We start from the raw sequence: 26,646 nt of genomic DNA, 5'->3' as shown, positions 1-26,646 counted from the left end.
CACCACAATGTGCGTGTACTTAACACTACTGAACTCATTTAGGAGGGTTGAGATGGTAAATTTTGTAATGTATATTGTCCCACAATTAAAGATTTTAGGGGTGCCTGGGTGACTCGGTTAAGTGTCTGCTGTTGGCTCAGGTCATGATCTCAGGGTCTTGGGATCAAGCCCCGTGTCGGGCTCCCTGCTCAGTGGGAAGTCTGCTTCTCCCTCTCCCTCTTGCCCCCTTCCCTCGCTCGTGCGCACTCTCTCAAATAAATAAATCTTTAAAAAAATGAAAAAAATTTAAAAAGATGAAAGCAACTCAATGCATTTTTTATAGTAGATTTTTTTTTTTTTTTTAAGAGAGAGAGAGCATGTGCACACAAGTTGCAGGGAGGGGCAAAGGGAGAGAGAGAGTCTCAAGCTGGCTCCCCACAGAGCACAGAGCAGGATGTGGGGCTCAGTCTCACGACCCTGAGATCATGACCTGAGCCAAAACCAAGAGTCGGACGCGTAACTGACTAAGGCGCCCCTTAGAGTTTCACTCGAAGCCTTTCTCATAGTAACCGGGAAAGGGAGGTGACAGACCTAGAATACTTTAAAAATTTGAATAGAAAATGATGAATTATCAAGAAAAAGAGTTGATGAGTTCATAATTTTCAGTTACTAGTCTATTTTAGACTTTAAATGCGTTTGTAAAAATTCTCAAGATAAAATGAGAGGTTGGTAAATTGAGTAGAATATGCTGCTAAGATCTAGCCCTCCCGTTTTCATTTGTTAGATGGGATGTCATGTGTCTGGCACCCAGATGGATTGAGTTTTAGATGCAGGTCTGCTTTAACAGGTCTAGAGTATGAAGTGTCAGTGCTGCGGAAACTGACAAAAGCACATAAGTAAAAATGGAAAAGCCTTCTTTTACCTCACAGTTGAAAGCAGAATGTCATCTCAGGATTTTATTTTAAATAACATGAAAGCTCCATTGAGTATCACCTGGCACTTACATGACTTCTGACGTCTTGAAATGCATTCACGTTTCCTCACAGCAGTGATACTTGAGAATTAATGTTTTCTTTTCATATTTTCCCGTTATTTATTTGATCCACCATAATTAAAAGTGATTATCTGTGTTTGTAAGAATGTAATTTTTTTTAATGGTGCTAACCATTAAAAAGTGTGAATTTGCCCTCAACACACTTTATAGGGCAGTGAAGTGCTACTTTCTACATGTCCTTTATTTATTTATTTTTAATTTTATTTTATTATGTTATGTTAGTCACCATACAATGCCCATCATTAGTTTTTGATGTAGTGATCCACAATTCATTATTTTCGTATAACACCCAGGGCTCCATGCAGTATGTGCCCTCCTTGATACCCATCACTGGGCTAACCCGTCCCCTCACCCCCCACCCCTCTAAAACCCTCAGTTTGTTTCTCAGAGTCCATAGTCTCTCGTGGTTCGTCTCTCCCTCTGATTCCCCCCCCTTCATTTTTCCCTTCCTTCTCCTAAGGTCCTCCATGCTCTACATGTCCTTTAACTAAACAAAAACAAATTTTCCTGGTTGAGTTACCCAGATCAGTGCAGTTAGGATTCTTTCTATATTTTCTGTAGTAGTTTTAGCTGAAATAAAATACGAAATGTGTAAGTTGTATATATTAATTGCTTAGAGGTAGAAATTTTAAACATTTTTTGATACTTCTTTTTTGACACTGTATGCTTTTTAATTCTGCTGGTCCATCCTAAGTGAGCAGAAGCAATAGGAGGTTGGTGCTTATTTGGGGGAGGCCAGGTATAAGGATGGATGACTGCTGTGGCCCAGAACCAGGTTTGTCATTGTGCTGATAGGCACTTCCATGTTTAAATGCCATCGACAGACTCGAGGTGTGCTTCCTTTTGTCCACTCAAGAACAAGTCTCTGAAGCAAAGATTCCGTTTCATTCAGCTGCACTGCTGGTCTTACAGGAGCCAAATAGATGCTTGCCAGATGGGAATGTTCACATCCTCCCTTTTGTGCCCCTTCTTCCAAATGCAAAAGAACTAAAATTTATTGTATCTTTTCAAATCTTCAATCCCAGCGTAGAACTAATTATGGAATCTAAGTGGTGGCTAAGTGGATGTTTACTGTACTCTTCTTTAAACTTTTCTGTATATTTTAAGTTTTTATAATGATGGGGAGAAATGGAACCATGTCTTCCAGAAGCCTCATACACATTTCCAACAGAGGAGGGCATTTGGGGTGGGTCCTGATGGTCTGCAGGTTCCAGACACCCATGAATTCACAAGTGGCAGTTAGCGGATGGCTTCACGCACCCCGAGGAGGCTACTTGAAAACTTCCCTCCTTTGCCTTGCCTCGCAGCTCAGGCCCAGCCCGTACAACCTACGCAGGCTGCTTGCGCCTCCCATCCACACTCTTCCTTCTCTCTGACTCTCCTCCTTTCTGGACGCTTTTCAAAGATTTGGACTCCTGCCTCTGAAGACTCGGCTCAACATCATCTCCAAAAACATGCCCACCGCAGGCCAGGGAGGGAAGAGCGAACGCGCTGTCACGCGGGTGTCTGCCACGTGCCTGCCACGCGCTGTAGCCTTTGCTGTTCCACTTTGTTTTCTTCTTTAATCCTCATAACAACCCACTTACTAATCGAGGAGACTGCGACTCACAGAAGTATGGGAAGTTGCCTGGAGTCACAAAACCAGTAAATGACAGAACCCAGATTCAGGTCCTCGTCTCTCTCATCCCGAATTCCATGTATGCTTTTTCCAGAATGTCTGCTCCCTCCTCGTCTACCCATTTGTGATCCTTCCCCACCATCAGAAATGCCTTCTGAGAGGCCTTCCATGCCACCTGGGATCCTTGGGAGTTCTCTGCCTTGGGAACTCCTGTAGAAAGTGAAACAATACTATTTATTCACATTCCAGCACCTAACAAAGGATGCCCCATGCTCGCTCAGAAAAAGGTTTAAATAAATGAATGAACAAGAGAACTTGGAACTCCCTGGGAACATATCTTCCTACTGAGTTTCCGATTGGGAAAGGCCCTGAAGACTGTTTTTTCCCTTTTGAACAACATAAAGTCAGGCTAAGAATACTTTCAATTGCTTTGCTAAAGACAAGGCAGGAAGGAATGACATTATTTTATAATTACACCAGAATCTACCTTATTTTATTGTCTTACTTGCTGTTTAAACTAAAGGACTCATATGAAGGTGGGAGTAGATTGACTGGATCCTTGGAATATCAAGTGTGAAGACCATTCATGCATGCCTTATCATCATGTTTTAAGGGAAATAAAGGGAAATTAATCTTACATTATGCTACAGAAACCAGTGTTCAGACCACCATTTCCTGAGTATCACATCCCTTGTCATCTGTCTGATATAAAGAATTGGGGAGGGCGCCTGGGTGGCTCAGTTGGTTAAGCGACTGCCTTCGGCTCAGGTTATGATCCTGGAGTCCCAGGATCGAGTCCCGCATTGGGCTCCCTGCTCGGCGGGGAGTCTGCTTCTCCCTCTGACCCTCCCCCGTCTCGTGCTCTGTCTCCCATTCTCTCTCTCAAATGAATAAATAAAATCTTAAAAAAAAAAAAAAAGAATTGGCTAATTCTTGGGAACGACCATGAGGCACATTAGCTCATCATCTTAGATTAATAATTCTAAATTCTTGGAAGGGATTCGTGTCTACTGTGCTGTAGTCACAAACTGTCCCTCAGAAGGGTCTTAAAACCAAACCAAGATGCAAGAAGCATGTGGTTTCTTGGTGTCAGAACATCCTCTGGTAGGTGGTCCTCTGTTGTGAGGGAGCGGAAAGGATGTTCTCTTCTCCTGCTAAAGCCATCGTACGTTGCTGACTCATCAGATGGGATTGGTAGTGCTAGTGATGTCATCTCCTCATTAATTTGACAAAATATATGATGTAAATGTCCATTTAGGATGGCTAAATTGATGGAAATAATGAAACTATTAGAATTTAGATTGGCGTTCTCCAGGTAGTCAATAGCTTCCTTTTTTAAATCTTCCTCTTTCATCTCCAGTTTCTCCCTCTCTATTAGCTCAGATCCTTTATGGTCCTGTACTATGTGCAAAGCAAAGACTGCCTGTAGTTTTTAAAGTTCTCCAGCTCCCTACATTGTCTTTGTTTCCTCAGAGTTTTTTCTCTCTGTATGTCGGTGTCTGTATGGTGGGCATCTGAGCAAGGTGAGTGCCCATGCAGCAAAGAAGAGTTGGGTTCTTCATGAATAGGATAGCCCCACCTGCCTACTTTCTTCTACATCATTTGTGAAACAGTTCACTTCCAAATTTGAGCCTGATGCTCAGTTGACATTATGGAGTTTTTTCCTTCTCAGGTTGGGTTTGGTGGGTATATAAGAAAAACAGAAACCACCAAAACCAGCAATTCCCAAAGAGATGGGATATCTTAAAAAATATGTAGGATTAAGATAATTGATGCTATAAATGTTGTTGTTTAGGTAACTGGTTTTGAGTTTTTTCTTAGCTGTCATTTCTACTTGCAAAAGCTCATAACTGTGGAACACAGTAATGCCACACTAATTCAGATGAATGGAAGTATAGACTGAAAACTAGATTGTAGGACATTTGTGAAGAAATAGATAGATTCTTTTAAAGAACCAGTTGCACCTATAACTGTGTGAGCAAAAGTGTTACTTGATAAAGCCATATACTCATGGAGCTGGAAGACACTTGGAGGTGATCTTGTCCACCCTCCCTGACTCTAGTTAGAGAGAACTGGAAAGTCAGAAAAGCAGGTCTTATTTGGAGTCACAAAGCCAATGAGTCTGACAGAGCTGAGTATGCCCATTTAACATAGCCAGACAAGTACTGATTTACTATTGGTATAAGGGTTTTTCACCATGTTAAGTAAATCTTTGTGAAGTCCTTGACTTTTTTCTTTTAGAGTATTTTCAATAAAATACATGAACATTGTTTTTTAAAGCCAAATAATAGAAAAATTTTATAATAAAAAGCAGCTGTCCCCTGCTACCCTCATCCCGTCCCTCAGAGGCAACCACTTTCAACTCTTTCTTTTGATATTTACTTTTTCCAAGTAATATAATTATTGCTATGTCTTGGTTTTCTGTGTATCCATTGACTTGCTAATACAGTAGCCTTGTCCAGTCACTTTTATGGATCTATATTATGTACAGAGCAGACTGCCTGTAGTTTTTAAAGTTTTCCCAGCTCCTTACATTGTCTCCATTTCCTCAGAGTTCTCTCTCTCTCTATGTTGGTCTGCTTTGGGTTTTGTATCTTATATGGAAGATTTTCTTCAAATATTTGACTATTTTCAGCTGTCTATTATTATTTAAGAATGAACTAAAAAGGGATAAGAAGCTGTGGGTGTGGAGGCTAATTTTATTGATGTCCTTTCCCTGTAGAGTGAGGAGGTAAGAAGCTGGCTTTGTTATTACATATATTTTCTCTGAAGCTTCTGATTTTCTTTATGGCTTGTGCTTTTTGTGATCTACTTAAGAAATCTTTGCCTAAACTAGAGTCAGAAAGATTGTCTTATTTTTTCTATTAGATTTACAGTTTTTTGTTGTATGTTTAGGTATATGACCTATTGGAAGTTCATTTTTTGTATATAGATCTCCATTTGTTCTGGCACCATTTTTTGAAAAGACTGTTCTTTCTGTGTTGAATTACTTTGATTTCTTTGTCAAAAACCTGTGGCTGTGTGTGTGTGTGTATATATATATATATATATATATAATTATATATTAAATATATATAATTATATATATTAATTATATATATTAAATATATATAATATATTAAAAATTTTCTGGACTCATTCTTTTCCATTGGTCTATACATCTATCCTTTTTTTTTTTTTTTTAGGTTTTATTTATTTATTTATTTATTTGCGAGAGAGCGAAAGTGAGCAAGATCACAGAGGGAGAGGGAGAAGCAGACTCGCCGCTGAGCAGGGAGCCCGATGTGGCGCTCAATCCCAGGCCCATGGGATCATGACCTGAGCTGGAGGCAGATGCCTAACTGACTGAGTTACCCAGGAGCCCCTATGTCTATCCTTTTACCAGTACCACACTGTCTTGATTACTATAGCTTTACAGGGAGTCTTGAAATCAGATGGTAAATCCTTCATCCTTGCTTTTCACTTTTCCACATAAAGTTTAGGGCCAGTTTGTTGATCTCTACTAAAAGCTTGCTAGGACTTTGACTGGGATTATGTTGCATCTGTAGACCATTTTTGAGAGAATTAACATCTTAACTGTATTGAATCTTCCAACTCATGAACATGGTGTTTCTTTTCACCTATTTAGGTTTTCTTTGAATTTTCTTATCAGTTTATTATAGTTTTTGGCATACAAAAGTGACATATGCTTTATTAGAATTGTTGCTAAGTATTTTGCTTTTTGATGCTATTGTAAGTCATTTATTTTATTTATTATTTTTTTAAGTAACCTCTACACCCAACATGGGGCTCAAACTCATGACCCCAAGATCAAGAGTCTCATGCTTTTCAGGCTGAGCCAGCCAGGCATCCCATAAATAATATAGTTTAAAGTTCAATTTCCAGTTGTTCATTTCTAATATAAAGAAATACAGTTGATTTGTATATGTTGACCATGTATCCTTGAACCTCACTAAATTCGCTTATTCTAATAACGTTTTTTAAAAAGACTTTATTTATTTATTAGCACGTGCAAGAGAGAGAGAGACAGCGCACAAGCAGGGAGAGCGGGGGAGGGAGAAGCAGGCTCCCAGCCAAGCAGGGAGCCCAATGTGGGACTCGATCCCAGGACCCTGGGATCACGGCCTGAGCTGAAGGCAGATGCTTAACTGACTGAGCCACCCATGCATCCCAGTTCTAATAACTTTTTATAGGCTATTTGGTATTTTATGTTTAGATAATCACATATGCTGCCAATAAAGGCAACTGTATTTCTCACTGTCCAGTGGACCATATAAATTTTATTTCTTTCTCTTGTCTGATTGCAGTGGCTAGGGCCTCTAATACAGTGTTAAGTAGAAATAGTGAGAACCAGCATATGTGTCTTATTCCTTATCTTAGGACAAAAGCATTCTGCATTAAGTGTGATATTAACTAAGGATTCAGGGTTTTTTAGACGTTGATTTTCTGATTGGCAGCTTGGGGGAGGTAAGCCCAACTGCTGGTGCTTTGGGTACTGATTGGCAAAAGGAAGCTGGAGGCCTCAATTCTCAGGATGTGGGGGTTGCTGCTTCCCTAGTTCATTACTTCTTACTCCCCTACTCAATCCCACTCTTCACTGTTGGACTTGGTGCCACCATGAGAGGGTCAGTTTCTCCACAGAGTAAACCTCCTGTCCAGCTGCTGCTGGCCTGGGGGAATGCTGGTCCCCTGGCTTCCCACGGATGGGAGTGGGGATCCTAGTACAGCCCTTCCTCCTGTTAACATAGCCCCAGTCCTTATCACCTGCTTGTTTCAGGAATCCGGTGCCTGTTATTTGCTGAGACTTTGCAGGGCTCTATTGGGTGCATCAGCCTTTTCTGCAACACTTAGATTTCTGTTTCCTCCTCTGTGCAAAGTTCTTTGGCACTCTTCTTTCTACTTGTCATCTCCAAAGCGTGTCTCCAAAGTGAGCTGACATCCTGTCCTCTGATGTAGCCTCTCCTGTTCTCTGTGCCTTTGTCAAGTTATTTATATCCCTCTACGGATAAATATGTGTGTCCAACTGGTCATGGTTAACTTCCTGGAAAATTTTAAAAGCAGTTTATTTTCTGAAATAGCTGGGCTTTTGCTGTGCGAGGAGTTGTTTTGTTTTCATTATATTACTGATTTGATTAGTGAATCTGTTCATCAGAGACAAAAGTAAATTTTAGTGCAAAAGTAAATTTCCTCCCAGCCTCCGAAAATTTCAGATGTTCTGAATTCAGCTTCAACTAATTATGTGTTGAGTATAAGGTCCTTATTTAGGAATTAGTATTAATTTCTCTCATGTTTGTCATCCATTAATCTTTGCTGTGTTGCATTAGCGTGAGTTAGCAATAGGGGATTGTGTAGCCAGTTTCAAATTGGGTTCTTGTAAAAAGTTCCAGTTGAGTGCCATTGATTCTCTGTAACGCAGAATCCATTTTTCTTTTATTTAGGCCAATCTCTTATTATTTAAAAATAAACTTTATACCTAGGACTGAGCCACATACTTATACAACGTACTCATGTCTTCTCTTTCCCCCCGCTTCTCCCAGCTCTCCTTCCGCAAGAGATATCCTTTATTCCTGGGTAGCTATCATACAGACATACCTTATTTGATCTTAATTTTGCTTTTCAGACTCAAATTGTTTGTTAGACATAAAAGTCACCGTTCGTCAACCATCTCCACGGGCTTGCCTTCTGAATTGAGCGTAGGCTAGCTAACATCCTCCGCTTATCTACCCAGATCATGCCCACAAACACAGAAACAGTAATGCTCATGGAATTTGAATTCAGTACGAGTTTGTGAAAACAATAAAAATGCATTTTCTAGCTCCCACTTCCCCAGATTTTTCCAGTTCATTTTGCTTTGTGAGGTAGTTTGCACAGAAGGACATTCCTTCTTTCCCTTAGTTATATCTAATAGGGAATGTGGGGAAGTTGACTGTATACTAGAATATAAACCATGTTAATATCACATACAGTTGAGGAGGAAATACACAGTTTGGTGTTTGTCACTTGCCTTACTGCTCTTGGGGGGAGGGGGGAAGCATTCACTTATTTCATCTATTCCATCCACTCCACAAACCTTGACTGCAGAGGCCTGACTGACTCTGCGGGCCCTGGGCCAGGTGCTGAGAAGCCCCATTCTCCACAAGGAGTATGAGATCCTGTTCTCACCGAGCTTACATTGTAGTGGCAGAGAGAGAATCAACAAGTAAAGAAGTAAATAAGCACAGACAGAGATTAGTCATAGGAGGAAAACAAAACAGGATAGAGGGATAAATGCTACAGGGTCAGGGGCTGCTTGGTCTCCACAGGGGGCCTGGGAAAGCCTTTCTGAGGGGGTCTTTTTTCAGGGGAGACCTGCACAAGAAGAACTGGCCCTGGGAACATGGGGCTGGGTGGTGGGGAGGCAGTGGAGAAGTTCCAAGAACCCGGACCTGGAAGACTGCCTCAGGTCTACCCAACCAGCTACCTGACTGGGGACAAGTCACTTACTCTGAGGGTGAGGGGTCTTGCCTGTAAAATGGAAATGAAGACCCATGTTCCGCATAAAATGGTCATCTCGAGTATCAAACAAGAGAATTTTGTAAACTGGGCGACCCTTTAAAATGAAAGGTGGCTGTTTTATCCAGCAGCGTGAACCTCCCAGCCGACTGAAGGACTTACCCTCTGTCTTTAAGACTTGCTATAAGCCACAGGTATAATAACAGTGTGGTGCTGGCATAGGAAAGATAAATAGGTAACGAAACAGAATTGAGTGTCCCAAAGCACAACCACACATTTGTGATCTCTTTATTTCCAGCAGCGTTTCCATGCAGGAATCCCTTCCTGATATTTCTAGGGACATTTATGTTACTCCAAACTCTGAGAAAAATCAGTAAAGAAATCAGGATAAAGGCAAAAAAAAAAAAATCTGTGGGAATTAAAGTTTAAACATCAACATAGGTATTACCAGTTCAAAGGAATCCACGGACATGAAGTTGAAAGCAAGAGTGGAATCAGTGTCAAAGGTTAAGGTCAACAGTTCTGAAACCAGGACGGAGCATATGGGAGAGAAGGGGCCACGATGGGAGAGAAGGGGCCACGATCAGATCTGTCATTCTTGCTTGTCACTGCCACCATGTTGTAAGTGTATGTAGCCCTACGTGCTCCTCACAATGAGTCATTTTTGTAAATAAAAACATACTAATGAGTTTACAAACATCCGTACACTTTATAAAAATCCTGCAAATCTCGTTCCAAGAAATAATAAATTTTGGGAGCAGTCTTTAAATTGGCAGTTCTGAAACATGTTCCTTTGTAGTAATAGTGCTGTTGACCTTGCTAGGATACCCAAATATTACGTTATCTTAATAGAATCCAGTGGTGTTTTAGTGTTTGAATATTTGCTCTAAGGCTATAGTTCTTTGTAATTACTTTTACAGAAGAAATGCAAAGGCAAGATGTTAATAGCATTGTGGAATACTTTGATGTGAAATCAGCTCATCTGCAGTCTGAATTAGGACAAACAATATCAATTTTAACAGCAAAACCAAAATCAAGGCAAGCAGACAAAATATTTTCATCCCTCAAAGAGGAAATGAGCTTATATGAAGCAATATGTAGTCTAACGCCCAACTTGTATTTGCTTTGGACACACTCAGAACAATTTGACCAACATCAGCACAACATGAAAGAAACTTCTCTACATCTGGAATATTTGTCTTATGACAAATATTAATACTTAATTAATACTTGTGTGTTTTAAAATCTCATTTAAGAATAACTTTTAAATATTTGTGACATCTTTCAGTTTTTAAATGATGCTTTTTGGGCATCCGTTCGGTGCTAATATTTTATTCTTTTAATGTTTTCTACTGCCAAATGCCTTTATCAGGTAGAGATTATTTTTGTACGTTATTGAAATATATAATTTTGTTGTACTATATGGTTCATAATAATAACCATACATTTATTATTATATCTTATTTTACTGAGCTAACCCCTGAAACTTTAAATATAATCCTGTCAAAGAAAAGTGATTCACTGTTTATGATTATAACTCATTATTATTTAAAAACATGAAGTAAAGTGCTATGAAAAATACAGAATAATTTATGATTCAGGAATTCTGATTTCTTGGTCTCAGATTTTGAAGATTAGTAACTGTCAGGAATTTGGAAAAATTTAAAATTCCTAACAAAAGTGCTGGCAATCCAGTAGGCAAAGTTAGTTTTTTTAACAAATAATTCTGAAAAAACAAAAAACAAAACAAATAATTCTCAAACAATTGCATAGTGGTATGTAAAAATTGAACTTCTACTCTTAAGTCACACCATATACATAATGAACTTGAAATGACCCATAGACCTAAGTGTAAGAATTAAAACTATAACATTTCTAGAAGAAAAGATGGAAAAAAATATTGGTGACCTTGTGCTACAGTCTGAATCATGGCACCCCCACCCCCAAATTCATATGTCGAATCCCTAACCCCAGGTGTGATGGAATTAGGAGATGAGGTCTTTGGGAGGTGGTTAAAGTTAGATGGGGTCATGCGGGTGGAGGCCTCATGGTGGGATTAGTGTCCTTGTAAGAAGAGGAAGATGGGGAGAGATGGCTCTCTCCTACCATCTACAAAACATTGCTGAAGGAAATGAAAGAAGATCTACATAAATGAAAAGATACCCCATACCCCATTCATGGATTTGAAAACTTGATATTGTTAAGATTTCAGTACTAGCCAAAGTGATCTATAGATTCGGTTCAATTCCTGTGAAAATCCCAATGACATCTTTTGCAGACAGAAAAATCCATTCTAAAATTCATACGGATTTTCAAGGAATCCTAAATGGCCAAAACAATCTTGAAAAAGAAGAACAGATTTGGAGGATTAACACTTTCTGATTTAAAACTTATTGCAAAACTATAGTAACCAGAACAGTGCGGTTATAGACAGGTCGTAGAGATCAATGGAATAGAATAGAGAGCCCAGAAATAAACCTTCACATATATGGCCAGATGACTTTCAATAAGAATGCCAAGACCATTCAGTGGGGAAAGGAAAGTCTAAATGGTGTTGGTTAAACTGGATATCCACATGCAAAAGAATGAAGTTGGACCCTTACCTCACACCATGTACAAAATGAACTCCTGTATCTGATAAGGGATAACTATCTAGAATATATAGGAAACTAAAACTCAAGAAAAACAATAAAAACCAACCTGATTCAAAAATGGGCAAAGAACTTACATAGATATATCTCTAAAGAAGATATTCGAATGGCCAATAAGCTCATGAAAAGATTCTTAACATCACTAATCATTAGGGAAATGCATATCAAAACCACAGTGAGATACCACCTTATACCCATTAGGATGGCTGCCATCAAAAACCCAGAACGGAACAAGTGTTGACGAGGATATGGAGAAATGGGAGCCTTGTGCGCTCTTTGTGGGAATGTTGCTATGAAAACAGTATGATGGTTCCTCGAAAACTAAACGCAAACTTACCATATGATCCAACAATTCCACTTCTTGGTATATGCCCAAAGGAATTGAAAGCAGGGTCTTGGGCGCCTGGGTGGCTCAGTTGGTTAAGCGACTGCCTTCGGCTCAGGTCATGATCCTGGAGTCCCGGGATCGAGTCCCGTGTCGGGCTCCCTGCTCAGCGGGGAGCCTGCTTCTCCCTCTGACCCTCCCCCTCTCATGCTCTCTCTCTCTATCTCATTCTCTCTCTCAAATAAATAAATAAAATCTTAAAAAAAAAAAAATCACAACTCGGGCGCCTGGGTGGCTCAGTTGGTTGAGCGACTGCCTTCGGCTCAGGTCATGATCCTGGAGTCCCTGGATCGAGTCCCGCATCGGGCTCCCTGCTCGGCGGGGAGTCTGCTTCTGCCTCTGACCCTCCCCCCTCTCATGCTCTCTCATTCTCTCTCTCAAATAAATAAATAAAATCTTAAAAAAAAAAAAAAAGAAAGCAGGGTCTTGAAGAGATATTTGTACACCCGTGTTCATATTAGTATTTTTCACAACTGAAATCTGGAAGCATCCTAGGTGTCCATTAACAGATGAGTGGGTAAGCAAAATGTGGTATATCCGCACGATGAAATATTATTCAGCCTTAAAAGGGAAGGCTGTATCAACTGTATCATGATCATCAAAAGTTACAAAAGCAAATCCTCTCTTTTTTCCACTCTGCCTATCTTCCATAACTTCTGTGGTTTCAATCTTGCCATACTTTTCAAAGTAGTCTCTCAATTATATTCTTCTGTATCTTCTTTAATACCACCAACAAAAATTATCTTCACTGTTAGATGGGCACCAGGCTTTACAGAATCCTCTCTAGAAACAGTCTCTTTGGTTCCACTACACGCCCATCAACATTGTGTGGTCGGGCACACATTGCTGCATCCACCTCTTCAACACAAGAGTAAGTCACAAAACCAAAACCCCTGGAACGTTTTGTTTGGGGGTCTCTCATCACCACACAATCTGTAAGTGTACCCCATTTTTCAAAATGTTCTCTTAAACTATCATCTGTAGTTTCAAAGCCCAAACCACCAATAAACAGTTTTCTCAACTGCTCTGGTTCCTTTGGATCATGGCCCTCCATTTTGAGACTGGACTCACCTCTTCCAACTCGAGTTCAATATGGGACCGAGAGCTGAAATTTTTTTTAAAGATTTTATTTATTTATTTGACAGAGAGAGACACAGTGAGAGAGGGAACACAAGCAGGGGGAGGGGCAGAGAGAGAAGCAGGCTTCCCGCCAAGCAGGGAGCCCGATGCGGGGCTCGATCCCAGGACCCTGGGTTCATGACCTGAGCTGAAGGCAGATGCTTAACCGACTGAGCCACCCAGGCGCCCCATACAAGGAATCTTCTTAAAGGGAACTGTACTGTGTCTTGATTGTTCCAGTGTTTACATGGTTGTATACAGTTCCAAAAATCAACCAACCTGTACACCTGAAATGAGCGAATTTCACTGCATATAACTAATATCCTCATTTAAAATAAAGAGGGGGACACTTCATGGGGCAGCCAGATTTTTGTGCTTTTAGAAAAAGGTATTTGTAGGAACTTGTAAATGTAACCCATTAGCAAACATCTTTTTTTCTACTAAAAGGAAGAAGTTAATGGAGATAGGTTACCCTAGAAGAATTTGATTTACACTTGCTGCATTATCAATACCTTAACTTCTGGCAAAATTCTGAGTTTGACCTCCTAGTCATTGTAACCGGCATGGTTTATCATTTGCATCCCCCGTATAAATGCTAATCAAGGTTTAATGTTCAGTTGTGACACACCAAGTTGCGTCTCTAACATTGTATTTTTTAATTAATTACCACTTCTTCAGTGGATTTAAATGTGCATTTCATATTCATTATGAAGTAGTTCACTTTGTGCCTTATAACTTCACTTGCAAAATGAGCTCAGACTAATGGGAGGTTGTTCTGCCTGATTTTCATTTTGACCTTTGACATCAATCTGTAGGAGAGAGAGAGACAAACCAACAAACTTACTCTTAACTCTAGAGAACAGGCTGATGGTAACCAGAGAGGAGATGGGTGGAAGGATGGGGGATGTAAGGGATGGGGATTAAAGAGTACACTTATGATGCAAAAAAACAAAATAAAGTAAAATGTTAAAAAAAAATAAAATCAGTCTATAGAGGAGTATCTTGTCAGCATGCATGAATCAAGAGTGTTCGTACATATATGCATACACACACACAGCCGTACCTTGAAAAATGTATAAATAGTAACAATCTTAAAGCCACTACTTCATATATCTGGTTTTCCATGTATAACAAAAACTGGTTTTGGTCCGGAACTGCTTTAGTTAAATTACATGGGGCATAGTCACAGCTTTTATTTTTATTAAGAGAATGATAGTTGAGAAAATTTTTTGTTGGTGTGCATATTACATCCATATACATATCTAAACATATGAAATGTACTCGTTCCACACTATCTGAGGGCTTTCGCAGGCAGGATGTCCCATAAACAACAGATCTTCCTAGGAAGCAAAGGATTCTTACTTGAGAGCAGAAACTACAGACTAGGAACTAGGAAATGTGTTGTAAATTAATTGGAAACTTTTATGAAAATGCAGTCTGTTGTTAACACTTTGCTCCGTTTATTTTTTGCTTTTGTGCACGTGCTCTCTTCCTGCCTGCCCCCATCTGCGTACACACACACACACACACTGTATATGCTCCTCCCTCTCTTTTCCTTTTTTTCTCTTTTTTCTTCTTCTTTCCCTTCCTTCCCTTCCCTTCCCTTCCCTTCCCTTCCCTTCCCTTCCCTTTCCCCTTCCCTTCCCCTTCCCCTTCCCTTCCCCTTCCCTTCCCCTTCCCTTCCCCTCCCCTTCCCCTCCCCTTCCCCTCCCCTTCCCCTCCCCTTCCCCTCCCCTTCCCCTCCCCTTCCCCTCCCCTTCCCCTCCCCTTCCCCTCCCCTTCCCCTCCCCTTCCCCTCCCCTTCCCCTCCCCTTCCCCTCCCCTTCCCCTCCCCTTCCCCTCCCCTTCCCCTTTCCCTTTCCCTTTCCCTTTCCCTTCCCCTCCCCTTTCCCTTTCCCTTTCCCTTTCCCTTTCCCTTCCCTTTCCCTTCCCTTTCCCTTCCCTTCCCTCCCCTTCCTCCCCTCCCCTCCCCTCCCTCCCCTCCTCCCTTCTTTCTTTTTCTTTTCCTTTCTTTCTTTCTTTCTTTCTTTCTTTCTTTCTTTCTTTTTCTTTCTTTCTCTTTTTTTAGAGAGGGAGGTGGGGGCAGAAGGGCAGAGGGAAAGGGAGAGAGAGAATCTCAAACAGACTCCCTGCTGAGCACCCAGGTTCAGAGTTCCATATCAGGACCCTGAGATCATGACCCGAGTTGAAACCAAGAGTCAGGCGCTCAACCAACTGAGCCACCCAGGCGCCCCACTCCCTTTTTCTCTCCCTGCCCTCCAACTTACTTATTTTTTTCTGAACCATCTGAAAGGAAGTTAAATACATCATGGTCCTTTTTCCCTAAGTCCACTAAGTAAGGGTATTTCCATATACACCTGCAGTACAGTTACCAGCCTCAGTAATTTAACATTGATAGGATGCTTTACTGGTCATATCCCTGTGTTAGTATTTGATCTGGTATTATCTGTATCATTTTCCCCCCTCCATTATAAGGCCCAGTCTGTGATAATGTGTTGCATCTAGTTTTCGTATCTCTTTAGTCTCCTAGGACAGTGACATTGTTGAGGAACCCCAGCCCTTCCCCTGACCACTCTTTTTCAGTAAGATATTTTCCATTTGGGTTTGTCTGATGTTTTTCATGGTGACATTTCAGGCCTGACCGCAATACCGCGCACATGATGCAGGTACCAATGTGTGGGGAGACACTTTCAGACGGTGCAGATAGCCTCCTCTCCAGCAGAATATCTCCCCAGGTGGAGCAGCTGCTGAGACTGTTTGCCTCAACCATCTTTCATGTGAGGATGGCAAAGGAATCATCTGCCAGTTCCATTTCTCTTCCCCGTTACTGATTGCTAGTTAGTACACAGCTGTGAGAGCTCTCCGTTCTCCCTTTCTCCCTCCCTCCCTCTGTGTCATGTCTTATGTAAACCCATGGATTCCTCTTTCTTCAGTAGTTTAGAATCTGTTACTGCCTTTGTTTGGTGCTCAGATACCTGGCTGGTCAGAGCCCTCCCCAGCTGGGCCTCTGTCCTTGCAACATACCTCCTCATAATCTTCAGCACTTTCCTGCTTTCTCCTATTGCAAGATGTTCCAGGCTCATTTTGTGCCTCCTTTACCCCTGCCCTGGAATCAGCCAGTTCTTTGAGAAGCCCTGTTTTGTTTTTTTTTTTAGGGTGTACGGTATTAGAAATTAAGATGTCGACACCAGATGTGTTCACTGCTACTGGGGTTTCTTTGCTCCTAGGCCCTTTCGGTGGATAGTGCGTGGCTATACACACATACCTCCCCCATACATGAGGGAACACACATGCATATGCATGTAGATGCATAAATATGCACATGTATACCCAGACTTATTTTTAAAATCATGAGCCTAAGCCCTGTCTCCAGTTTCATTTCATCTCCACAGGGTTCTTCCTTGTCTTTCCCCACTCTAATATTCGTGTGTCTGGCTTCCAACAACATCAGTGTATTCACTAATTTGCTCAGTACTATAAGGCATCTAAGTATTTTCAGAATTGCTTCACTCATTCAACAACAGAAGCAAACCTCCTAAAGAGCTCACGATTTGAGTTCTTCCCTGAACCCTACCGAAGATTGGGAATACTGGGTTTATAAATGGCTCTTTTGCACTTTGCTTTTTTTCATCTTTTTTTTTTTGTAACTAGAAATCATTCCCTATCCGTTCTTTGAGATTTTCATTCTTTCTTGTAACTGCTCAGTACTTCACTGATTGTATGTACCACAGTTTATTTAACCAATTTCCAGTGTTTAGACATTTAGGCAGTATTTTGGCTTGGCATTATTTTGTAATTACAGAGAAAGCTACAAGGAATCACCTGTGAAATGTATTTTTGTGTTGCTGGAGGTGTGTCTTCAAAGTTCCGAGAACTGTGATTGCGGGTTCCAAGAGTAAATGAATACGTAGTTTTGTTAGATATTGCCACATTCCCCTCCATAACAGTGAGTTCATGGCTTTGCCATGACTCTCTTTGGTTTGAGAGTTATTTGCATATCAGGGACATTAACCTTTTATCTGTGATATTAACCTTTTATCTGTGATTTATGCTACAGATATTTTTTCTTGGTTCCTCATTTGTCTTTTGACTTTGCTCATCTTACTGATTGCCATACAAAAAATTTTTATGAGATCAAATTTGTAAATTTTTTATTGCGTCTGGATTGCAAGTCATAGTGAGAAAGCCTTTTTGTGCACCCAGATTTTGGAGGAATTCACCCATGTTTTATTGTAGTACTGTAGAGTTTCATTTTTTACATGTAGACATCTGACCCGTTTGGTGTTTATGCTTTTGTGCCAAGTGAGGAATGGGTCTAATTTATCCTTTTCCAGTTGTCCCAACACTGTTTCTTAAAAGTTCATCTTTGCCCCAGTAATTTGAGATACGATCTTTACCGTACACTAGATTTCTATATGCAGTTGGGTCTATTTCTGGACTTTGTCTTTCTCGAAGTCCCAACTGAGTTTTTATTAAACATTTATATCTCAGAGGCTACCAGGTTCCAGGATTTACAACACAGAGGAATTTTTAGGCCTGTTCCCCTTTTGTGGTGTAAGAGTAGGTCCTTATTATTTTCCTACACTTTTTGAATTTTCCCAATTTTCAGAAACCAGCCAAAATTATTTTTGTCTTTAAGGAAACTGTTTAAAGGTGGGGTGCCTGGGTGGCTCAGTTGGTTAAGTGTCCAACTCTTGATTTCAGCTCCGGTCATGATCTCAGGGTCGTGAGATGGAGCCCTGCGTCTGCTTGAGATTCTCTCTCTCTCTCCCCCTTTGTCCCCCCCCCAGTAAATAAAATACTTTTAAAAAGAAAACTTTTTAAAGGTATTATCAGTTTTTAAACAGTAAACTTTAGCATGAATCTTTAATACCCCCCAAATATTACCACTGGTATCCCCCCTTTTCCTTATATCCCCTCAATAAAAGAGGTGTTTCAGAGAAGTGTGTATGATGTACGTGAAGAAGAGGACAGGTGGAAGGTCAGCCAGTCGTAAGAGCCCTGTGTTTTGCCTCCTATGGCTGCTAAGAACCACCACGGAAAACAGTTTGTTCTTCTCCTTCTTCACATGAGTGAACAAGTATAAAGTACAGAGAAGATGTGAGTGCAGGACTCACATGGAGGAACTGGGATAACTGGGTAGCCAGAGTTTTTTTATATGTAACATTTTAAGTATTCGCTTCCTTAGAAGAGGCTTAAATAGGGGTATGTGCGCATTCACTCTCTTTCTCTCCCCTTCCGCCCCCTCTCTGTACTTGAATGGCCTCCCTTGAGTGGAATGACTTGATTTTTAAATGTTTCTCATAACTTGGGGGCTATAATAAAAAATCTATTTATAAGACCCATTTAGAGGAGACAGGACTCACATTGGCCGTACGGTCTCTGTTTTTATCAAGTTATATTTCAGGGAACATATTTTCTCAAGGAAAAATCAGGACATGTAATTTGATTTAATTCAACATGTCACATCCTATAAAGCTTTAAAAGTGAAGCCAGGTTTAATTATAAATTTGACAAGTCACTGTTTTGGAATAGAAGAGAATTCTGTGAAGGTGGGACATGCCCTGTAAGTGTATTCAGATGATGAGCCACGTGATAGCTGACACGCTCAGGAATTCTTCTGTTGTGCTGTGTATCCATCAGGCAGTCGTGAAGGTAACAGTGCTGTCTTCCAATTTAGTGCCACCAAGACTATTATTTTATTGTAGCAGCTCTACTATTCTGTTCTACTCTTCTGCTGTAGTATCTCTCCGAAAACAGAAACCAGGAATTTTCTTTAAAATTTTGTTCTTCAAGGGGCACCTGGGTTGCTCAGCCAGTTAAGTGTCTGCCTGTGTCTCGGGTCCTGATCCCGGGGTCCTGGGATCGAGCCCCACGTTGTCAGGCTCCCTGCTCAGCGGGGTGTCTACTTCTCCCTCTGCCCCTCCCCCCCCACCCCGCTCATGCTCTCTCTCACACTCTCTCTCTCAAATAAATAAAATCTTTAAAAAAAAAAATTCGTTCTTCGAAGCACTCAGAACAGCTTAGATTCGTATGTGTCTATACACAAGCATAACGTAGAACTTGCCTCTGAATAAGCTTGTCATCACGGGGAAACCTTTAGACTTCAGTTCCTATATGAGGTCTTTGACTTTCATGTACAGGTGGCAGTTCTCCGTGTTGCTGGCTGGTAGTTAAGCGGTAACAGACTTAAGAGTATTAAGACATTTTATAGGCTGGTGTTCCTGTTAATCTCAAACCTTTCATGTCGTTCCACTGTTTGTGTTTCAGTCTTACAGTGACCAGTGCGGCAGGAAAGAGAAACCTGAGTCCCAGCCCAGCAGAAGCTGACTTGCAGGCCAGAATATCGGGGGATATTTCTGACCCTGAGCTCGAACAGACGGAGTCCTGTGCAGAACCCCTCTCCGAGGGAAGGAAAAAGGCCAAGAAATTAAAAAGAATGAAGAAGGACCTTTCACCAGCAGGTTTGTATAAGATCTTAGTAGAGTTCTGGAGTTGTGTACTCTTTAATGCTTTAGAAGCTCATAGTTGGGGGGAGAAGTGATAGCAGGGTTTCGGCTGGTGGCAAAGCCCAGGTACAGTAGGCTCCCCCACGCCGCCCCCTTATCCACAGTTTCCCATAGTCAACCTCGGCCCGGAAGCAGGGGATCCTTCTGACATATGTACGATCAGAAGGTCAGTGGTAGCCTAATGCTAGGTCACCATGCTTATGTCACTCACCTCACTTCATCTTGTCAGGGGGGCATTTTATCATCTCACATCATAAAAGAAGAAGGGTGAGTCCAGGACAGTAAGATTTTTTAAGAGAGAGAAACCCATTCACATGACTTTTATTACAGTCCATTGCTATCATTGTTCTCATTTGTTATTAGCTCTTGTTAGTCTCTTACTATGCCTCATTTATAAATTAAACTTTATCACAGCTGTGGATGTACAGGAAATAACATGGAGTCTATAGGGTTTGGTACTACCGAAGTTTCAGGCACGCACTGGGTGCTTTGGACTATGTCCCCCGCAGATGAGGGGGAATTCTGTAGTTCTCCACGGGACCAGATGCTTTTTAGGATCCATTTAATTTGAGGAATCCCTAAAAAGCCCTGTCTCTTGATAGAGGAAGGCTTGGCAGGGGCCTTCTCAGTTAAAGATGGTTACTCCATTTTGGTAATCCCCTCTCTCCTCTATGGTTTAGAGGTTTTGCTGATGTGTGTAAGTAGCCTCAGTATCTTAAATGTGCATTTAAATTTGCACAGAGGCCTCCTCCTACACATGTTATTTTCAGTGGCAGCGTTTTCACCATTCCCAGCAAAACGCCAGGCAGCCTGGATTTCTCTCATACGCAGAATTACATAAGGGGGGCGCCTGGGTGACTCAGTCGGTAAGTGTCTGCCTTTGGCGCAGGTCATGGTCCCAGGGTCCTGGAATCGAGCCCCGCACAGGAAGCCTGCTTCTCCCTCTCCCACTCCCCCTGCTTGTGTTCCCTTCTCTCGCTGTGTCTCTCTCTGTCAAATAAATAAAAAATCTTAAAAAAAAAAATAAGAATTATATAAGGAGCAAAGGAAACCAGAACCTAACAGCCTAGTATGTGCAAGGTGCTGTAGTAGGAGCCTTTTCTCTCCTGATTTAATTCCCTTCTTGCCTGAAGCCAAATCCCACGTTCTCTCCGTCACCCGGATGCCGTGGGGGGTCTGTGAACGAGCGCAGCCCTCCGTGTGCAGACCCTCTACAATGCTGGACTGCGACACGAGGGAGGAGCTTACTGGTCAGCAAGGCCAGTTCCCTGCTCGGGAGACCCGGCCGTCACCTGCTGGGTCCCACGGCTGTCATGGTGACAAGACTTACAGCCCTCGCTGACTGTTGCTTGCTCAGGGCCCGGCGCGGCGTCTCATGCTTGGTGGGAGTTCTTTCCTTTAAAGTTCTGAGGTGGTCCTCAAGGTCCATTTCACATTTAAGAGATTGGAGGCCTGAAGGGTAATGGGACCTGCCCAAGGTCACGGAGTCCTTCAGTTTGTCCTTTACAAGAGAGCCCGTGCTCTCCCTGCATGGTTACGCCACTGCCTGTCTGCTTGGGATAGGAGGGCCGCTGACCCAGCCCCGAGTGTGCCTGTCTCACATCCTGATGGACTCCCGGTGAGCAGAACCAACAGTCAAATCAAAGGAAGGTGTAGGAAAACCATGGAACCTGATTCATACCCAAGCTAAGAATTCACCATGTTTCAGATTAATTCTTCCTTTTACACATGGCCTGATCTGACGGCAGGGAGTTTTCTGAATCTCATTGATACTAATGAAATCAAAGAAGCAGCAGAAATGTTGCATATGTTTTTATACGTTATGCTGAGGCTTAACTTTAACTGAAAACTTAAACTTCCTGTTTGAAGCCCGGCTTGTTTTTTTCAGCTGCCTCCTTGAACCCCGCTGTTCTCCTTGACTTGCCTCCCTTCCGTTCCCTAAATTGAGCATTGGAGAGAAGGCTTTATTTATTTATTTATAAAAGATTTTATTTATGTATTTGACAGAGACACAGCGAGAGAGGGAACACAAGCAGGGGGAGTGGGAGAGGGAGAAGCAGGCCTCCCTCTGAGCAGGGAGCCTGATGCAGGACTCGATCCCAGGACCCTGGGATCATGACCTGAGCCGAAGGCAGACGCTTAACGACGGAGGCACCCAGGCGCCCTGAGAATGTTTTATTTTGTAACGCCCTTAATCTTCACCTGTGATACCCTCTTATGACTGCCGCATTGTATCTGCTCAGCCAATGTTCATATTGAAAGTCGGATGACTTTTAGAGATCATGGCTATTGTGGTGAGGGGCGGGGTCCCCTCTTGTATTCCTTTCCTTCCTATCTCAGTCTCCTCTGAATTTTTCAGCTTATCTGTTAGTTCTCAGGGGCAAGATGACAGGTGTTTTTTTCTCCCCTCTATCTCAGCATAATCTTACAGGTATTAACATTAAAATACCTAATAATAGACTGCCTGAATAGATTAGCTCTTTTTATAACTTTCATCATTCTAAGTGAAAACTTTCTGTGAGTTATTTGGGGTTTTGAATGTATAATACCGTCATTAAAATAGGTTTTTATTTTCCTCCCATTGACAGTAAAGCTGTCACTGCCTCAAGATTTGAGCTAAAAAAGAAAAAATGATAGATTTTGTACTTCTTTGTCAGTCCCGCTAAAAGAGAAAGAAACATCTTGACAGCTTTTAATTGAATCAGAGAACTTGAGATAATTGGGCTTCGGGAGCACCATTCACCGGGTGAGGCCTTCCAGCAGCACGAAGCTGGAAGTTTCATGGGTTCTTCTTCGCACTCATGTTCTCAGCAGGATGTCGGTTGAGATAACCAGGCTCTGAGCATGTGGAGTTGACCAGTTTCGATTGCTCAGTGCCTTTCATAAGGTCCTATAGTGAGTGAGAATACAAAGGTCTGACCCTGTGAAGGGTCTGTATTAAGTGCTCAAGGGCTCAGAAGAGTACCAGGAGCCGTGAAGACCTGGTTGGGGTGTTGGCAGCAACCGGATGGGACGCTTTGGTAGGGCGTGGGAAAGTCTGACCTGCAGAGACAGGTTCTAGGGCATCCTGTCTGAGCTCTCCTCCTGGCAAGAGTATCTTGACAGGGCCTCAGGTGATTCACCAAGGTGTGTGGGGTGCCCAGCGCTGTCAGCGAAGGCATGAAAAGTACAAAAGACACTGTTCACCTTTGAGGGAGATTTCTGTTTTCTAAGGAGGAAGTAGCAAAAAGTAGGACCACAGAATATTGTGTATTGTAGCAGTCCTGGGACAGTTGGTGCTCAGTAAATCCCACACAAAACAGTGTCATCTGTCTTAGTTATACATTTTAATGTCGAAGATGCACTAAGAGTGCTAGACCGCTTCCCAGCTAACAAAATGACTTAAATTGCAAAAGAAATGACTGTTTATTGAGTTTATATCATGTAGCAGGCATTGTGCCGGGAACATCCTTTACTGTCTGTTCCTTATAAAAAGCCGGTAAAGTATAGATACCAGTTATTTCCAATTTCTAGAGAGGAAACAGGCTCAAAGAATTCAGACTTGCAAAGTCAAATATAGCTGGTCTTGGGGGCCCTGGGGAGGGCCGTCTGATCCAGAGTTCACACGTTGGATCACTCTGCATGCAGTATGTGAAATTTATCCAAACTTTAGAAGAAGTAAAGGACTCTTTACAAAGATGAGCATTTCTGGCAGCTGGTCAAGAGCAGAAACAATTGGCAACTTGGACTTTCTTGTGATGAAGTCACGTGAGCCAAGCAACCGTTCTCTTTTGGAGCTTACTGTGTACATATTATGTACTTGGCAAATATTTTTCTCCTCAGTGTTGTTTCTGTCCTGTGTTCAGGCTACAGACATATAACGTAAGTCCCTTCCTTTTATATTTATTAGGATTAGTGTAGATTGGTAGTGCTATCTACTTTTCCTCGGGGGGATTCAAGGTACATTCTCAGCTGGTACGTAAAGAAAGAGAGCTCTGCTTGCATTTTAGGCTGGACTAAAGTATCTCGAGGAAGTGGTCCCCAGACAGTGTTTAATGGACGGATTTCCACAGCACACTTGTTCTTGCTGATGAGTGGATTGTGTTCCGGTGTCCTCTTGCTGACCAGACTGACCACTCTCAAAATATTGATGGACAGTCCGGCAGCCAGAGGTTCTATCAGGCCCTGTTAGCGTTCACGGAAGAGTGCCCGAGACGCTGACCATTTCTGGTGACTGTGTGTGTCATGTCATAGGCTGCTGCAAGTCTTTTTCCTCCTCACATTTAAAACACAGCACAGTAGACCTTTGAATGTTTGCCAGGAACCAGGAGTGTCATGGGAGTCTCGAGTAATCTGTTGAACTTTTCAAGCTTGCATCCTTAAGGTTACAGTGTAAAAATTTAGGATCTGAGCAGCAGGCTGCAGTTGCTGACCATCTAGGCTAGGGAAGGGCAGCCAAGGAGCTTTTTAATTCTTCAATTGAAATGTGGCTGACAGCCTCAGTGTGGCCCCTGTGCTGTGCGGTGGGCCGTCCGCTGCCCAGTCCCTATCCCCGCCGGCTGCCTTCCACCCAGGGAAGTTCTGCCTTCTTGATGTAGGAAACCGCCCCTTCGCCAGGCCCTCTGGAGCGTCTCCCAGTTAAATACGTTTGTATAGCACCCCACAGGATCTTTCTCTCTCCAGGATTCCACTCTAGAAAATGATAACGATGGCAGATTTCCAGTGTTTGAGATTCTGTTCTGAATTCACCTGAGGGCAGAAATGTCTTCCCTCACAGAATCTCTCCCTTTCAGCTGTGGAGAGAAGAAAGGTGAAGAAGCCCAAATGGTCACCTTTTGTGTTGACCACTTTTTAATTTCTTTTGTTGTTTTGTTAATAAAGATAACATGCTCGCTCACTATGAAAATCTATAAAATGAAGAAAAACAGAAGAAAATTAAATCCCGTGGTTGCCTCTCTGTTAACAAGTGTTTTTACTCTGCCTGTCATTTTCCGAGATCAGACGAGATCGGGTGCGTTCAGGGTGGTATGGCTGTAGACTCTGCCTGTCATTTTTATACACAGTTGGCATCATACTTCATAGACAATTTGGTATCCGGTTCTTTCCCCATTAAACAAAAAATCCTGGTCAAATTTGTACTATCAGCATAATATTTTATATTAAAATTTTGTTGGATTTTCAAACAATGTTCCTAATATCTTTTGCAGGGTCAGCTTTATTAAGATACAGTTTATGTACAACAAGTCTTCGCTTTTAGGTGTACAATTCGATGAGTTTTTACAAATGTGTGTACAGCCATATAACCACATTGTGGTCAAGAGAGAGAATAGTTGTAGGGGCATCTGGGTGGCTCAGTCGGTTAAGCATCTGACTCTTGATTTCGGCTCAGGTCATGATCTCAGGGTCCTGGGATCTAGCCCCCCACCGGGCTCTGCACTCAGCAGGGAGTCTGCTTGAGATTTTCTCTCCCCCTCTCTCTGCCCTTCCCCTAAAAATAAATAAATAAATAATCTGTAAAAAAAAGAGGAAGAGAGAGAATAGTTGTATCATTCCAGAAGATTCCCTCATGCGCCATCCCTCCTCCCACCCCTAGAACCTGGCCACCAGTGATGTGCTTCTTTCTTAATACGTTTGAGATTCATTTTGCTATTGCACATACCAGTGGTCCATTCCTTCTTATTGCTGAGTAGTATTCTGTCTTATGGATGTATTGCTGTTTTTCCATTTTGCCAGTTGGCATTTAGGTTGTTACTACTTTTTAGCAACTAGGAATCAAGCTGCTGTAAACATTCGCCAACAGGTTTTTATAGGAACTAAGTTTTCGTTTCTTTGGGGTAAATACCTAAGAGTGGAATTGCTGGGTCATATGGTAAGTGCATGTTTCACCCTCTAAGAACCTGGCACAGCGTTTTCCAGAGCGGCTGTGCCATTGTGCGTTCCTGGCGTCGGCCAGTGAGGCTTCCAGTGCTTCTGCGCCTTCACCGGTACTGGTCCGGTCCTTGGTAGCCATTCCAGCGGGCCTGTCCGTAGTGCCTCGGATGGCAGGGACTAAGGACGCTGAGCATCCTTTGTGTGATTATTTCCCATCCAGATCTCTTCTTCGGCGGAATGTCTTTTCAAATCTTTTGCCCATTTTTTTCATTGGGTTGTTTGTTTTCTACTCCTCGAGTGTTGAGAGTTCTTTGTATATTCTGAATACAAGTCCTTTTGGGTGTTTTAAACATTCTTCCAGATTCTGCTTTTCTTTTCTTTCTTTTTTTTTTTTTTAAAGATTTTATTTATTTATTTTGACAGAGAGAGAGAGGGAGACAGCGAAAGAGGGAACACAAGCAGGGGGAGTGGGAGAGGGAGAAGCAGGCTCTCCGCTGAGCAGGGAGCCCAATGCGGGGCTCAATCCCAGGACCCTGGGATCATGACCTGAGCCAAAGGCAGACGCTTAACGACTGAACCACCCAGGCACCCCTCTTTTCATTTTCTTAATAGTAACTTTCAAATAGTAGAAGTTTAAAATTTTACTGAAATCCAATTTATCATTTTTTTTCTTGGATTATGCCTTTGGTGTCACATCTAAGCAATCTTTGCTTGACTCCAGATTTACAAAGATTTTCTCCTGTGTTTTTTGTTTTTTTTTTTTTTAAAGATTTTATTTATTTATTTGACAGAGAGAGAGACAGCGAGAGAGGGAACACAAGCTGGGGGAGTGGGAGAGGGAGAAGCAGGCTTCCCGCCGAGCAGGGAGCCCGATGCGGGGCTCAATCCCAGGACCCTGGGATTGTGACCTGAGCCGAAGGCAGACGCTTAAGCACTTGAGCCACCCAGCGCCCCTCTCCTGTGTTTTTTTCTAGAAGTTTTGTGGTTTT

The 26,646-nt window shown here is 42.0% G+C and overlaps 1 protein-coding gene across 7 annotated transcripts in view; it reads left to right on the top strand.

The window, feature by feature from the left end:
* PARN (poly(A)-specific ribonuclease) overlaps positions 1 to 26,646 on the top strand; it is a 305,400-nt gene that overhangs the window by 130,396 nt on the left and 148,358 nt on the right. For 5 of the 7 annotated variants that reach the window (XM_045875009.3, XM_054507517.2, XM_054507516.2 and 2 more), the window contains exon 23: positions 19,569 to 19,762. In XM_045875009.3, the coding sequence (XP_045730965.2) occupies positions 19,569 to 19,762 (194 nt within the window). Of the gene's footprint in view, positions 1 to 5,836; positions 6,398 to 19,568; positions 19,763 to 26,646 lie in introns of those variants that run through there. The other 2 variants (XR_010411849.1, XM_064592574.1) reach the window with 2 other exon arrangements.

Source organism: Mirounga angustirostris, unplaced genomic scaffold (assembly GCF_029215605.1).
Source record: "Mirounga angustirostris isolate CCGP_5_RB_7025 unplaced genomic scaffold, mMirAng1.0.hap1 SCAF_5, whole genome shotgun sequence".
Classification (NCBI taxonomy): Eukaryota; Metazoa; Chordata; class Mammalia; order Carnivora; family Phocidae; genus Mirounga; species Mirounga angustirostris.
Note: the sequence above shows the minus strand (reverse complement) of the source record. Positions and strands in the feature narration are given on the sequence as shown.